The following is a 14,888-nucleotide window of genomic DNA, read 5'->3' as shown; positions in this document are numbered from 1 at the left end:
TCTTTCTTTCTTTCTTTCTCTCTTTCTCTCTTTCTCTCTTTCTCTTTCTCTCTTTCTCTCTTCCTTTCTTTCTTTTTCTCTCTTTCTTTCTTTCTTTCTTTCCTGAAAATTACTTAAATGATACTTAAAATATTTCTATATTCTATTTATATGAGGTGTATTGATAGTTATATTTGTAAAACCAATATTTTTTTATTGTTCAGATTTCTTGCCTAAAGTGACAAATCTTGGATAGCGCAGGGAGGAAGAAACAGAACCACTGAAAATTACTTGTCAAAAAAAATTAAAACAGCAAATAAGTTTTTGACATCCATTTGAGAAGAGGAAAAAGAGCATAGAATGAAAAGCAAATATAACAAAGGAAATGGGGTTTCAGCTGCTTCCAGGCTAGATTATCTGTGCAAGATGAAAGTAGATGGGTAAAGTTGGTTCTTGAACCTCTGGGTTGCTTTAGTGTGAGAGAAAGATCTATAGTCATGTTTACCTCCAGTAAAATTTCTGAAAAATTTAGCAGCCAGCATTTTCATTTGGGGAAATTTCTCTCAGAAGACAAAGTAAGATTACTTCATCCAGCATAACTGACAGGAGTATGGGTTGTCCAGAGCTCAGGACCTCTCGACAATGAACCAGTATGATTTCACAGAAGCCATTTATTGTTTACATTACACATTTATACATTCTAAACCTGCTGTTCACACGATCACCCATCTTTTCATTGGTGTCCCTGTCCTGTCACACGCTCTGCACACTCCCTTTGGGGCACAGGACTGGTCACAGCCCAGGTGTTCAACCCCCCTCTGTCACCTGGCTCTTGTGGTCCTCTTTCCTTGTTTTTCAGCCTCTTCTTCCCTATTTTTTTGAATAGCTTATGTCTCACCAACCTTGAGAAATTCCAGAGGGTCTGAAAATAAACTCTAAATACCTTTTGGCTGGAGCACATCATGGCCAGGTGTCCAGGTGCATTACTACATAAGTAGACTTTACATATTTAAGAGGAACTGGAATAGAGGGCTATTATAAAAAAAAAAAAAAAAACACTTTTTTTTGTCTGATATTTTTGTCTTTTCCCTTTCCTGCTGTAAGCCATGCTGGGTTTGCCTTCCAAAAACCACACTTGTTTGTTTTTCCTGTTATATAACCCTTTCTAAAGTTTTGTTCAGCATCAAGCTTTTCCTGCCCCTGATGTGCATTAATTGAAGTGAAATGAAAGCAAAACTGTCACATATTTCTGGTCTCCTTGGAAAGCTTCCCCTCTGACTGATTTTTACAGTCCCATTTCCCTGTTTCTCTATTTATTAGTATTAGCATTTTTACCTCAGTTGGGTTCCTAGATGAAATCATATCCCATCTAGATATTATCTCATAGAAATTCCCTCAACCTAAATATTTAAATAAGTATCCCACTGGTAAATAGATCAGTTAATTTATTTTTAAATACAACTGGGTCCTGTTTGAGGATGTGTTTCTACTGCAAGCACAGGGAACCTCCACCTGCTCCCTGCTTGCATTGAGATTATTGAGGATACCACCATCAGTTTAAAACCTGACTTATGTTTAAACTTGATGTTTCCATGTTTTTCAAGTTGAGTTTAGGATTTTGGATTTGTTGCACTTTTGCACAAGGGGATGTTTAGTAAAAGCTGCATGGCTGCATAGATATTTTGTTTTTCTTTGCATTATTTTCTTCTCTTTCTAACTGTGTAAAGAGAAAATTAGAAAGGGATAGCAAACTAATAGCTGGCAAATTGCACATCACCCTTTCTATAGCTCAGGTTGGGCAATTTTTCTCGTATTGCCTGCTTCAATAATTAATTCATGCTTTATGTCCCCTGTTATTCTTTAGGAATTTATGGGTTGGCAGTGTGCTTCCAAGCCTCTTAATGCAGCGTGCCCTCCCCTGGAGCATCTCCTTGCTCCTGCCTGGTTGCTCTGCAGGCTTCCCAGCATCTCCAAGTGGGTGACTCCCACTGGAGAGTGGGAGTCACTGTGAGAGTGCTCAGAGGTTTGCTGAGAGAGGTTAGAAAGAGATGGATCATTTTCATGTCTTGAATTCTGTTGAGATTTAGTTGCATTTGAGGGAACAAAAAAAAAGATAAATGAAAAAGCTTGAAAGATTAAACCACTTTCCCTAACATTACTCTTACTTAATATTTTCTTAGAAAGACACATTTTTTATACTCAATGCTCTAAAATAATAAGCAGAAAAAACTGTGAAGCATTTCTTACTCATTTTCAATGAATTACATAGCTTTTGGTAATTCATCCTCCTACACACATCCCATACAATGACTTGAGTGTTCACTAAGGAAACATAATTGTGGTACAGGTAACAAGGCACAGATGCCAGGATGGGTTGGGATGCACTCTCTCCCATCGATATTAGCCCCTCCCAGCTGGGGAGCAAAATGGGAGTTAGACTCTTAATTTAAGTCAGGAAGTCCACAATTTATCAGGCATACAAATGTCTCTGCTTATCCTTGCTATTTTTCTGGCAGCTATTCAGAAATGTCATAATGTGGTTGCCACTGCAAGGACAGAAGAACTTTTGAAAGTAGTTTTCTATTTTAGAGGCGAGCTGAGATATTTGTTAGATCCTTCGGAGATGGAAGAACAGCTTCATGGAAATAAAGTTTCTCTGTCATTGATATAACAGCAACAACAACAGAACCTGAACGTTCTGCACTCTTACAGTCTGTTGTTTGTTTTTAAATTTCTGATAGGAAGTTATTTTCAGACTGCAAATTTGGGCAAGCTGAATTAAAACTTGCTTCTCTTTTTATTCAGTTTTGTTTTTAATTCGATCTCTACTAAAACTATCGAAATGTCAGCTGTTGTAATTGAATTGGATAAGATTTCGTCAGATGAGACTGAAAGCAAAAGGGATTCCAAGCCAGATTTTAAGCAAGGCAAATTCAGTCAATCATGTGCTGATTATCACGGCTTCCAACTTCACTGCTCGTGTTCTGCACCAGCTGGTAAGCATGTATTTATATAACTTATTTCCTCAAATCTCTGTCTACTTCCTCATGTAACATGTGGCAATGAAACTGTAAAACCCAGCAAGGAAAACATAGGAATTGTTGCTGTCATGCAAGCATTATAGGGATTAATTTTTAGTTCAGATAGAGGGTAGAAGTTATTGCTTAAAAAGAATCTGTGTCTCCTGAATCCTCTAGCACATGGCGTGGGCAACAAGAGGCTGTTACCTTGGCATTGCAGGAAGATGAGCTTTCCATAGGAGATGATATCATTTTTGTGTAAATTAGAGCAGCCTGAGCTGCTGCTCTGACAGGAGACTTTGCAAAGTGTGTCTGTAAGCTGTGCTCTCTAGTGCCTGTCACTCTGGCTCCTTGACTGCTTTTCTTCTGGGTTTTTGTCATATGTAAAGAGGGAAATGCATTTTGCTTGTTTTTATATTGGGCAGGTGTTGTGTATAGATGGAATAGATCCACAAAAACGTCAATTTTTGTGAGCATTTTGAAATTTGAATTTTTCCAAAAATTCACAGTGATGAAAAATACAGACTGTAGCTGCCTTGGATTGTCTAATATACTCAGGGGGACATATCTGCAGTTAATTAATGGAATCCCAGTTAATCCCCACAAGTCTTCTTAAGCATTGGGTAGTTCTTCACCTAGGAAACAGCTTCTGAGAATGGCTACTCTGATTTCTTTTGGACTACATAAGTATTATGGCTTTAACAACTCCCAAAGAATAATTTGATTTTCATCACGATTTCACTTGCCCAGAACAAAACACAGACTTGGCAAGTGGAGAATATCTGAATGTAATTGATACTCTATATCCTGGGACAGGACAACTGAAGTGCAGTGGAAGTCTGCACCTTTCAGACTGCCTGAAGTAGCTGAATATATGAATCAAATGGTAATAATGTTTGGAACATATTCTATATTCTATATTCTATATTCTATATTCTATATTCTATATTCTATATTCTATATTCTATATTTATATATTTATATATTTATATATTTATATATTTATATATTCATATATTTGTATATTTGTATATTTATATATTTATATATTTATATATTTATATAGATTATAAATTCAGGTCTTGCACATTAAAATGGTCAAATGGTTGGGATCTTTCTTTTGCCATAAAAGCAGGTGGCTTGTGCTTTCCCTAATAGAAATTTTCTAATTTCTCTTTCTCTAAAGCCTTCAGTAACTTCTGTGAAACAGAATTTTCATAGTAGATGCACTTGTGAAATTTTCTCTTGTATGTCATCAGGGATTGTAAGGTCAGGAATTTGGGGTCTGTTACCCTGGGATCCTATTATATAATTTTTAAAATACTTCTCCTACCCCATAGAAGTGTCACTAAGAACTTGTGGATGTGCTAAGTGATTTACTCAGCTATTTTCCTTAAATGACAAACTAACCTGAGTTGAGCTTAACTTGTTGATAAAGAATTAAATGAACTTCCAGCATAAGCAATATACTGTTGCTCAGAATTCTGCATGAATAAAAATAAACCACACCCCCTTGTTTGATTCTTCGATTCAGGAAAAAAATATTATTTTCTTTTAAAAAGAAAAATGAAGGTTGAAGTCACTAAGATACAACTTGCTACTATGTGTTGCAAACACTTATTTAATATTCCTGAAGTAGAAACAGTGCTAACAAACATCTCTGACCTTGTCAGAGTTTGGAGATTTTCTTTGTTTATCTTTTTTGCTTCATGAGCAGAATCAAATAAATACTGATGCTTTGTCTTAGTGTTTTGGGGTGTTATGAATGATTACCTAAAGGAAATAACATCTCATTTTTTTGCCTTCTAAAATTTTCCTTGATATTTTTATTTTACCAGTCTTTAGGGAAGCCCTTTGTGGTTTCTGGTGCTGTGTTGATTGAAGTCTGAATGGAGAAGTGTAAACAAATCCTATTTGGCTTCCACATGTCTTTTCCTAAAAGGAACTTCTACTTGCTTAGCCTTGGTTATTGATAAAAATAAACAGCTCTGGGTTATACTACAATTATGGACAATAATTCTTTGTGTAGGCTGTTTACCAACAGTGCTGTTTCTCAGGCAGAAGAAAATTTCAAGCTATGGAAATTAACAGAAATTTTTCTCTTAGAATTTAGGTTTGGGTTGGATTTGTTTTTTTGGTTGTTTTTTTTTGTTGTTTTCAAATGGTAATTTGTAAACATCCAGGGAAATCAGTATCCTAAATCTGGGTGCTGCCCTGAAGTTTGCTAATGTTGGCTTCCCTTCCCCAGGGGACTCCACTTCCACAGCTGCAGCCTTGGGAGTCTTGTATTTAGTGTCAATGAACTTTAGATTTCCAGCTGTTTTTTTTTTTTTAAAGAACTTTTAAAGGACTCACATAAAATTGTTCATATCACCAACAAATGATAAGAAAAGGAGTTTGAGCTATAAAAACATAAATTATTAACCTACAGAAAAGCAGTAACTTCCTTGTTCTTCTGTTCAATTTGCTGCTCACAGTTTTGTTTCTTCTGAGAGCCTTATTTTTAATTTTTTTTTATTCAGTGCTTGTTATATAATTATTTTGGTATATAAAGCAGAGAATTCAATACAGAGATATTTCACTTAAGAAAAGCTTTCCATGTAGTACTGATGTGTTGCTACTTTTAAACATAAGACCTACAAAAAGTGAACACTGACAGAGTAAAGTGGCATCCTGAAATACACTCTGATGTTCAAGAAATGTTGCTGGGACAGAAAAATACTAACCATACTTTTATTTTGTTTTATTTTCATTTCTGATGCAAGTACCAGTCCTGAGTTCTATTTTTTGGGGATCTTCACACACATCAAAATACATTGCAGATAGATCAAAATATACTGCAGATTAATAACCCTAGAATAAGAACAGAAGTATTGGTAAGTTCTGAGTAGAGTACAGAATTATTTTCCATTTAGAGCCTTATTGAAATCTTTAGGGGTTTATCAGTTGCAGAAACATATTGAGACATTGGTTCAAGAAATTAAATGAATAACCAAAAGCAGTTGATAAATGTCCCAGGAACACATTAGAGGTTGTTGATGGCTTCCATGGAGCTGGGATTACCTGGTTGGAGTGGAGCAGTGACACTTCAGACACAGCAGATAATGTGGGATTGGTATGGACTGACACTTCAGGGATGTCAAGCAATCTTTAAAAAAATCAAACTTATCTTGATTTTTTAAGGTTGTTCCTCTGCAAAGAATTTTTAATACAATATATAACATGAATGCAAGTGTCACAGCCACAGCAGTTTGCCATCACCCATGGAAAACAGGCTGCTCCTAACAGAGAAATACAGAACCATTTCTCTGTACTGGCAAGAGTAGAATTTCCTGCAAGAGCTGGTTTATTTGCTCTTCAGACTTCCCATAGCCAGCAAAGCTTATCTGAATATTGCAGATGTAAATATTTGTGCAGATTTAAACCTTATTATCCCTGATATTTGCTTTTCCATCTCTTGTTAGTCTGGAAGAGACTGAAAACACTTGACCTACAATCTTTATTGGCCAAGCCAGAGTACAGCACCCGAATTGTCCTGAAATTAGAAATGCATGAAATCACATGTGTTTGACTCTGTGACTTTTAGTAGAATGATACAAGGCTAGAAAAACACCTCCTTGTTTTTACCTTTAATGTGGTTCTTTCACTGAGGAGTTTTTTGGGGCATCTTCTATGGTGAATGCAGGTGAAGAGAAAGGGGGAAGAAGAGAATATTCATACAGGAATGGAGACTGGGGTGCAAATTTATATAAAATGCCCTTGGTCTTCAGTGCTGCAAGAATCAGTCTTTTTGCTACTGTGCCTAAAGATGAACCCTGAGCTACAACTGGAAGCTCTTTGGCACTACCCTCTAAACTAAAATTTAATTAATAATACAAAAAAAATGAGCCTATATCTAAAGAACAATTCAGAGTTAGCAGAGAGGCCTAACATACTGAGGCATTCACCTCTGTCCCAGGAGTTATGACTTCTTGGATAAATGGATAAATGGAAAATAAACTGAATATAAAAATCCAACTCCTCCCAGAGGCGTCATTTCTCTTCTGTGCACTTCCTCCATTTAATGGGCCATTTACTTTCATGGAGAATGGGGTTGTTCAGCAAAATCCAAGAAAAGGCATTAATGATATATAATAGTGTATTTTATTTCCCAAGCTACCTCAGTAGAAACAGAAGTTTGTCTGGAAAGGATATGCTGACCTCACTGATCAAACTTCCCTTGATTTGAAATGTGAGGTCAATACTTGCAAAAGAGATGAGTGCAGGCTTGGTGACAACAGTGAAAAGATGGAAGCAAGAGTGAAGTCTGAGCACTCTTCCTGCAGTACAGTGTGTCTTGCAAAACCTGAATACAGCAGTGAAATAATTGTATCTTATCTGTTAGAAGCGGGTCTGTATGCTTAAATATTTTTCACTTGAATAATGAGCATAAATTGATAATTTAAATTAGATAATTTATTAGAAGATGCAAAATGGCTCAGTGTAGATGGGGAGGTCACTGAGGAATTTCAGGTTTCTTAAAAGTTAAGTCTTGAGTTATGTGTCTATATGGAATGTTTTAAAAAGCCAAGCCTGAAGCCTGTGAGCATTGTAAGTAGAATGGACTGATGGCCATGAATCAATAAGTTTGGTAAGTAAAGGATGCTCCTATCCTGATGCAGAATAAAGTTGTATTTAATGCTTTAACACTGAATTAATTGTGAATTCTAATGGCTATATCTAGAAGATACACAGTTAGGAAACAAATGATATCATTAAGTACATTGTATATGCTACTGTTTGCAGTGTTAGAAACCCCAAATGTGGGTTGTTTCATTATTACACCACCAAAAATGTATAGGAACTCTGGAAGACTTTATAAACCCTTCTGGTATTTATATCAGCATTGTGATATTATCTATGTTAATCTGATTTTAAAAACCAAACCAAAAAAACAAAGAAAAAAACTTCCTGAAAACACAAGTTTGGTAACATTTAGAAAGGAAATCACAGGAGAGATGGAATTATATGGAGTTATCTGTGCAGGCAGCTGAATGTTATAAATAGAAAGTTCTGAGTGGTTCTGGAAGACACAAGTGTCTTTTTCCAAAACTAAATGGTGAAAAAGGATTTGGCTGCCTATTAGTCTCAGTCCCAAAATGTGCTGTTTTGCTGGTAAAATAATAAATTTGGAATGGTATCCTGAGGAATTCTGTATCTGTACACACAAAGGTGTTTGTAATCATTTAGATCTCTCTCTTTTTTGTGCTCCTGCCTTTGTGGGGGGAGAGGGAGGACAGGTTGAAGTCACTAAGATACAACTACATCGACCTCCTGTGGCAGTACAAGTATGTCAAAACTATCTGGCTGTACAGCTTTTGTAATCAAGCAGCCTCAGGCTTCTGTTTTGAAGATTTGACTAATTAGGGTTATTATTTCTAAAATTTATGTATTCTTTCATGTGTGAAAATAAAACAGAAAGCACTCCAAAATTACATTATATATCATAAATCTTTTAAGTGAGCAATAGCATCCCTTACTCTGCTGCTATACTTTTGTGTTGAAATGGCTTTCTGTAAACTCAGGTTGTAGTCAGATGCTAATATTAACTATTTTAAGGTGTTTTTAGCAAGAAAGGTAGTAAATTGTTTAATGAATTTGATTCAAAGGCACATAATGATGTATGTTGAAGATGAACTGCTTCAAGCCTACCCAAATACTGAAGTTCATGCTAATTTCTACAGTGCCTTCTTGAATATCTTGAATTTTTTTTTTTCTGATACCTCCTTTTACAAAATAAAATCTCTTGTTAGCAAAGTCTTATTCTGGTAGGTACATTAACTGTTCTTTTCCTTAAATTTGTTTTTCTCACATTCTTTTCCTGATCTAATAAGGAATAACAGGCCAGTCATAGTGGGCATGGCTCTGGAACCATGAATAAAACTGATTTTTGCTTTCCCTACCTAGGCATTGAGAAAGAACTAAGTATCAGAAATTAATGAAATCACTAAAACAACTTGAGTCAGACCACATTTAAGCTTTTTCTCTTATTTATTATTTTATTTTGGTTACCCTTTGCCTTTTATATTCTAAAGGTTCTGATTTTGACTCAAAAAAAAAACCCACAAGAAAAACACCCTTGTAGAAGGATTAATTACTCAATCTTTCCTTCACCCAAAAAAACCACTGTGCTGAACCTGAATAAGAGAACTAATGAATTATTTAATGGAACCACCATCAAAATCTCATGTGCCACACTCCAGGTTCTGTCTGATTCTCTTTTGCCCAAGGGTGAGACACACAAGGTTTACAAGTTTTTCTTTCAGCATCCTGACCAAGGCAGGCTCTGTTAGTGCAGCTTTAAAGAGAAATAATCTAATGAATAGAGGTTCTTGCCCTGTCAGTTTTGGCAAGGCAAAATGTTTGGTTTTTTTTTAACTCAATACCACTTTGATAGAATTAAGACTGGATTTAATAAAGCCAGTCCTTCAGAAAGGCAGTTTCTGAAGTATATCAATCAAAGTACAATTATATCGACCTGTGTGTTTCTTAGAAATGTTTGTCTTGAAAAATCCATGAACTCTGGAAGTTTTCTCCCATAAAATAAAAATTAAAAAAAAAAAAGAAAAAAAAAAAGAAATTGCTGGGATGGTTGAGTTTCCTGCTCTTTGAGACTCCACAGAACACCTGGTACGAGTTGCCAATTGCTGCTGCTCACTTCAATTGGCTAAACTTCCTGTCAAAACTGGACAGAAATGGGACTAATGCAGAAATAAGGAATTCTGTGTCTGCACAGAATTATGTTTCTGCATCCTTTTTATTTTTTCTTTATAAAAACCTAAGGAGAACATAAATCTTCTCAATTCACAACTGATCAAAATAAGTTGAATGAAGTTTATTCCAAATGTTGACGTCTTCTTCTTCTTGAGAGAGATTTTGCCTTCTCCTGTGACTGATTTAACTAAATGATGTAACAAGTGCTCAGAGGGTTTTATCTTTTTTCTTCATTTCTGGAAGAACAAATTTTGTACATAGTTTTCACACAGGATGTGACAGACTTGTTCACTTACCTCAGGAAGGAAATAGCAAGGGACATTCAAACAAGTACAAATTGTGTTTCCTAATTTATTTATAGACATCTTGTCATCCTCAAAATTCACAGAGTTTAATACAATACATTTTTGGCATGTTTTCTTTCTGTTAATGGTATCTGTTACAGTAGAATTAAATGTTATTATGTGATAAATGTGATGCCTATTACTTTTATTTTTATACAATTTTGTTTCCTGCTGTTCTAATGTTGATTTCCATATGCTTTCCTTCTGAACTCCTTTGGTTTGCTGGGAAAAGAAAAGCACAGATAATAGGGAGGTCTGGGAGGGAACTGTTACATTTTTCTGCCCTTCATAACCCCAAGGAATTCCTATAAGGACTCAGGACAAAATAATTTGATATCCTATTCTGTCAACAGACAGTATCCTCTATTTCAGAGGAAAACAGGAGAGCAGGTTATTGGCCAGGTTTCCAGGTTTTTATTTTCAAAGATATCCTACCAGTTGATCCATTTTAGCAGAACTGATGTAGTGTAAGAGTTATGGCACTCAGCTTGAGGAAGATCAGTTACACAAAATGCAGAGTTTAGTCACTTGAGGCAGATTTTCCCACACCACTGCCTTTACCTACTTCCAGCCTGGGGTAAAAGGTGCAAAATAGTCTGGGAGAAAATAAAGACTCTCTACAACTGATCATCTTATGATTATCCCTGAAACCCCTAATATCTAACACCAGGAATTTGACTCATAACCTTGTATTCCCATTTTATCCCCAATGTTGATTCCTTTCTTTCTGTAGATCTCATATTTTTCAAAGCTTAACAAGATCTGTTACTCTCATTTTCTTCACAACAAGAAAACATTCTCCTCTTGCTTTTGTTTTACTCATTATTATTCCTGGAGAAAAGGAGACCCAGAGGTGACCTCATCACTCTCCACAGCTCCCTGAAAGGTGTTTTTATCAGGTGGGGTTGGTCTCTTTCTCCAGGCAGCAGCTGACAGAATGAGAGGACACAGCCTCAAGCTGTGCCAAGGGAAATACAGGTTGGATTTTAGGAAAAAGTTTTTTACTGAAAGAGTGATAAGGTACTGGAATTGTCTACCTGAGGAGGTGGTGGAGTCACCATCCCTGGATGTGTTTAAAAAATGGTTGGATGTGGTGCTCAGTGCCATGGTGTAGTTGAGGTGTTAGGGCTGGGTTGGACTCGATGATCTTGAAGTCTGTGATTCTGTGATTATAAAACATTTGAAACAATCCTCCTCTCTGCTCAAATTCCCAACTTTTTCCTGGCCTTTGCACAGAAGTAACTTTCCTCATCTGCCCATCAACATTTTTGGTTTCATCTCATTTGGGACTTCCCAATTTTTGGTTTTTGTTTTGTTGTGTTTTTTGCATCAATTTTCTCATTCCTTTCCACTTTTGATGTGATAATTATTTGTAAGAATAATTTATTTTAACCATGCATCTTTGGTTTCTTTCTTAAAACCAGTTGTTTAACTTTCAATTGCTTACAGTACCTTAACATTTATTACACCCCTTTTTTAATGCTCTGACTTGTTTCTCGTTTTGAGACTGCAGCTTTTTCTTTTGGTGCCAGATGGACAAGTTTCCACAGAAACTATTAGGCTTTGTGCTAACCTGAGCTAGGAAACAACTGGACCTTAAGTTTTGATTTCCTTGTTTACTCTTCAGCCTTTCCCATTTGGCCCCTTTCATGCTGTTTCAGGGCTACCAAGAAGCTCTGTGTTTGTTACTATTTTCACATTTAAAAGAGGAAGAACATAATTGTGGAGGCACTGTATTCAGTTTGCAATCCTCTGCCAGTATTTGTAATTTTGCAATTCCTTTTAGAAGATCTTGATGTCTTAAAAGTTAGTCCTTCTTGGGGTACTGATATATTACAAGATGCCTTCTCACTGCATGTTCTTTGGCATGATTTTAGTAAATGGAATCAAAGAGGCAGAGTAATTGCTGTGTTTGGGATGGGATACAAACCTAGGATTGCTTGTAAAATTTCTACTTATCAAAAAATCATATGTGACCAGTATTGAGACTTTCCAGTATTTTCTTAACATGGAATCACAGTCTTACAGTGGCACTACAGATGAAGTCACAGAGGTGGTCTCTGCTTTATTTAATAGCAAGACTTGGAGCAAAAGTTAACTTTTTAATATTTTCCTTTTTCTTATTATTGTGGTTTAACCTCTGCAGGAAACAAATTACCACACAGCCATTCACTCACTCCCCCACCAGTGGGATGGGGGAGAAAATCCAAAGGATAAAAATGAGAAAATTTGAGGGTTGAGATGAAGACAATTTAATAGGTAAAGCAAAAGCAGTGCATGTGAGAAAAGCAATGAAACAGAATTCATTCCCTGCTTACCATGGGAAGGTGCTCAGCTCTCTCTTGGAAAGCAGGGCTCCATCAAATGTGTAACTTGGAGAAGACAAAAGCCATCACTCCAAATGTCCCCCATTTCTTCTTCCCCCTGCTTGATATACTGAGCATGGCATCCTTTGATGTGGGATATCTCTGTGTCAGCTGGGGTGAGCAGTCTTCACTCTGTGCCTTCCCAACTCCTTGTTTGCCCTCAGCCCACTCTCTGCTGGGGCAGAGGGAGCAGCAGAAAAGTCATCTGCACTGTGTGAGCACTGCTCAGCAATAATGGAAACATCTCCATTAATAATGAAATAATAGAATTAATTTTATGAACATTTCATTAATAATGAAATAATAATAAAATAATGAAAACATTGCCAGCCCTGTTTTCAGAGCAAATCCAAAACACAGTCCTGCACTAAGCAACACTCTTATAAAACTGTAGTGAATTTACTCAAAAAGAATACAGAATTCTGCCCTGGCTGAACTTGGCAGCTCCATGTGGATGTTTTAGGACAAAAGCTGGAGAGTGGTGGAAAAGCTTCTATTGTCTATTGATATTGTCTATTGTCTACTGTCTATTGATGGTCTGTTTCCAACACTGAAAACAGGATTCAACAGTATCCATAAAGAAATGAGCCTTGGATGTGCATGTCACTGATAGATAGACTCTGGAATCAATCATTAAAAATAAATTAGCATTGTGCTATTTAGATAATGGAATATATTCACTTAGTTTTTTTTTTTTGTTTACATTTTTAGGTGTTGGAAGTCCTCTTTGATTTACTTTACCAGAAATTATTATGTTAATATGGTGGTTCTGAGAACTTCAGCCTCTGTTCTTATCATGCAACCTTTCTGCAGGGCACAAAATGAATTTTTAGTCATAGTTTCATGGCTAATTTCTTTCTGTCTTTTGTATTCTCCTATCAACAATCTTCCTGATTCCCCTTCTACTTAATTAACATGATGGGAGATTTGTACCAGGATATGTGACTGTACAGACCAATGAGTAAAATGTGCTTTGGTTTTTTTTCATCTGTGTTCACAGAATCATTGATTCATTTCTTTGTATGAGTATTCTAAGAAACAAAAGCTCAGTGTTTCCTGTGCTTCCTTGAAATCTTTGGATGAGTTTCAAGTTTGGACTATGTGATATCCAAGCCAAGTAGAATCTAGTAGGGTACCCAGTATCCTCAGTCTGAGAGTGACAATAAATTTTTGGATTAATGCAATAATAATAATTTAAAAAGACAATAAAGATAATTTTAACATTGACAACAGCAGTAACAACTATTATTATTATAATTATTATTATTGTTGTTGTTAATAATAATAATAATAATAAATAAAAATAGTGATTAGTGGTCCCTGCTGTTCAATGGCTTCTTTGGAGTCCTTTGGCTTTCATACATTTACTGAAGTATATAGAGCTACTTCTAGTTTGGGGGGGTTAGTTCTTTCTTCTTTTTCTTTTATAAGGACATGGCAAAAGACTTGTCTTTTTTTCTTGTCTGCAGTTCTTTGCTGAGTGGAAAGCATTAAAGAAATCCCCTGCCATCTGGTGGTGTTGGTAGTTTGCTGGCACGATGACTTGTGGATTCCTGTACGTGTTGCATTTCAGAAGATGTGTAAATGTTTGTCTCTGCCATTATAACTGAAAGCTGTAAATATGTTTGGGAGGAAGAGTATGACCAAGATCAGAGAAATGTGCAGAGAAAAAAAAGAAAGGAAATCAAGATATATGAAATAACCTGTAGCTGTTATTTACTAACAATTACAGCTTTGACAGATTTTTTTGCTGACAATACTTGATGTGTAGTACTTGCTTACCACTATTTTCCAAATGACATCACATGAACTTCAATTTATATTATTACACTTTCAGTAAGTGCTGTTCTGAGTTAATAAAAATATCTATAGTGTCTCTGGCTAAACCCAACATAGCTATTTACACCAGGCATGAGAGATGGGGTTTCATAGTCCAGGGTGCAGGACTCACGTTTTTGATTGTGTGAACCATTAAGATGATTTTACTAATTAATCAAAAATAAACAGGAAGATGTCTGATTCAGAGAGAAAACATAGTTCTGAATTCCAGTTTGATGATGTTGCTACTTTATGCCCAGCCTTTAGTCTCAGTGTACAGGTGCTCCTCAAGGCCTGGGGCTGGCATGGGGTGATGCTGCTCCCATAGGTCCCACTTCTCTGGTCTTGGGCTGACAACTGGACTTCAGTTCACCTCAAAGCAGCTGAAAGATTACAACTGCAGCTCCTTCAAGACAGAGAAGGGAAAAGCTTTATTGTGGTTTGACACTGGCCAAATGCCAGGCACTCACAAAAGCTGCTCGGTCACCCTCTGCTGCTACAGCTGGGCAGAGGAGAGAAAATTTAATGGAGGCTTCATGAGTTGAGATAAGGACCTGAAGAAAACACTCCCAAGGGCAAAACAGGCTCAACTCAGAGATACAAAGTGA

The 14,888-nt window shown here is 36.3% G+C and overlaps 1 protein-coding gene across 1 annotated transcript in view; it reads left to right on the top strand.

Moving 5' to 3' along the window:
• The first annotated feature begins 2,433 nt into the window (after nucleotides 1-2,433).
• ANO3 (anoctamin 3) overlaps nucleotides 2,434-14,888 on the top strand; it is a 157,956-nt gene continuing 145,501 nt past the window's right edge. The window contains exon 1 of the mRNA XM_015630780.3: nucleotides 2,434-2,975. Within this exon, the coding sequence (XP_015486266.1) occupies nucleotides 2,822-2,975 (154 nt within the window). The 5' untranslated portion in view covers nucleotides 2,434-2,821. The remainder of the gene's footprint in view (nucleotides 2,976-14,888) is intronic.

The sequence above is a fragment of the Parus major genome, chromosome 5 (assembly GCF_001522545.3).
Source record: "Parus major isolate Abel chromosome 5, Parus_major1.1, whole genome shotgun sequence".
Lineage (NCBI taxonomy): Eukaryota > Metazoa > Chordata > Aves > Passeriformes > Paridae > Parus > Parus major.
The sequence above is the reverse complement of the archived record's forward strand: the minus strand, read 5'-3'. Positions and strand labels throughout refer to the sequence as shown.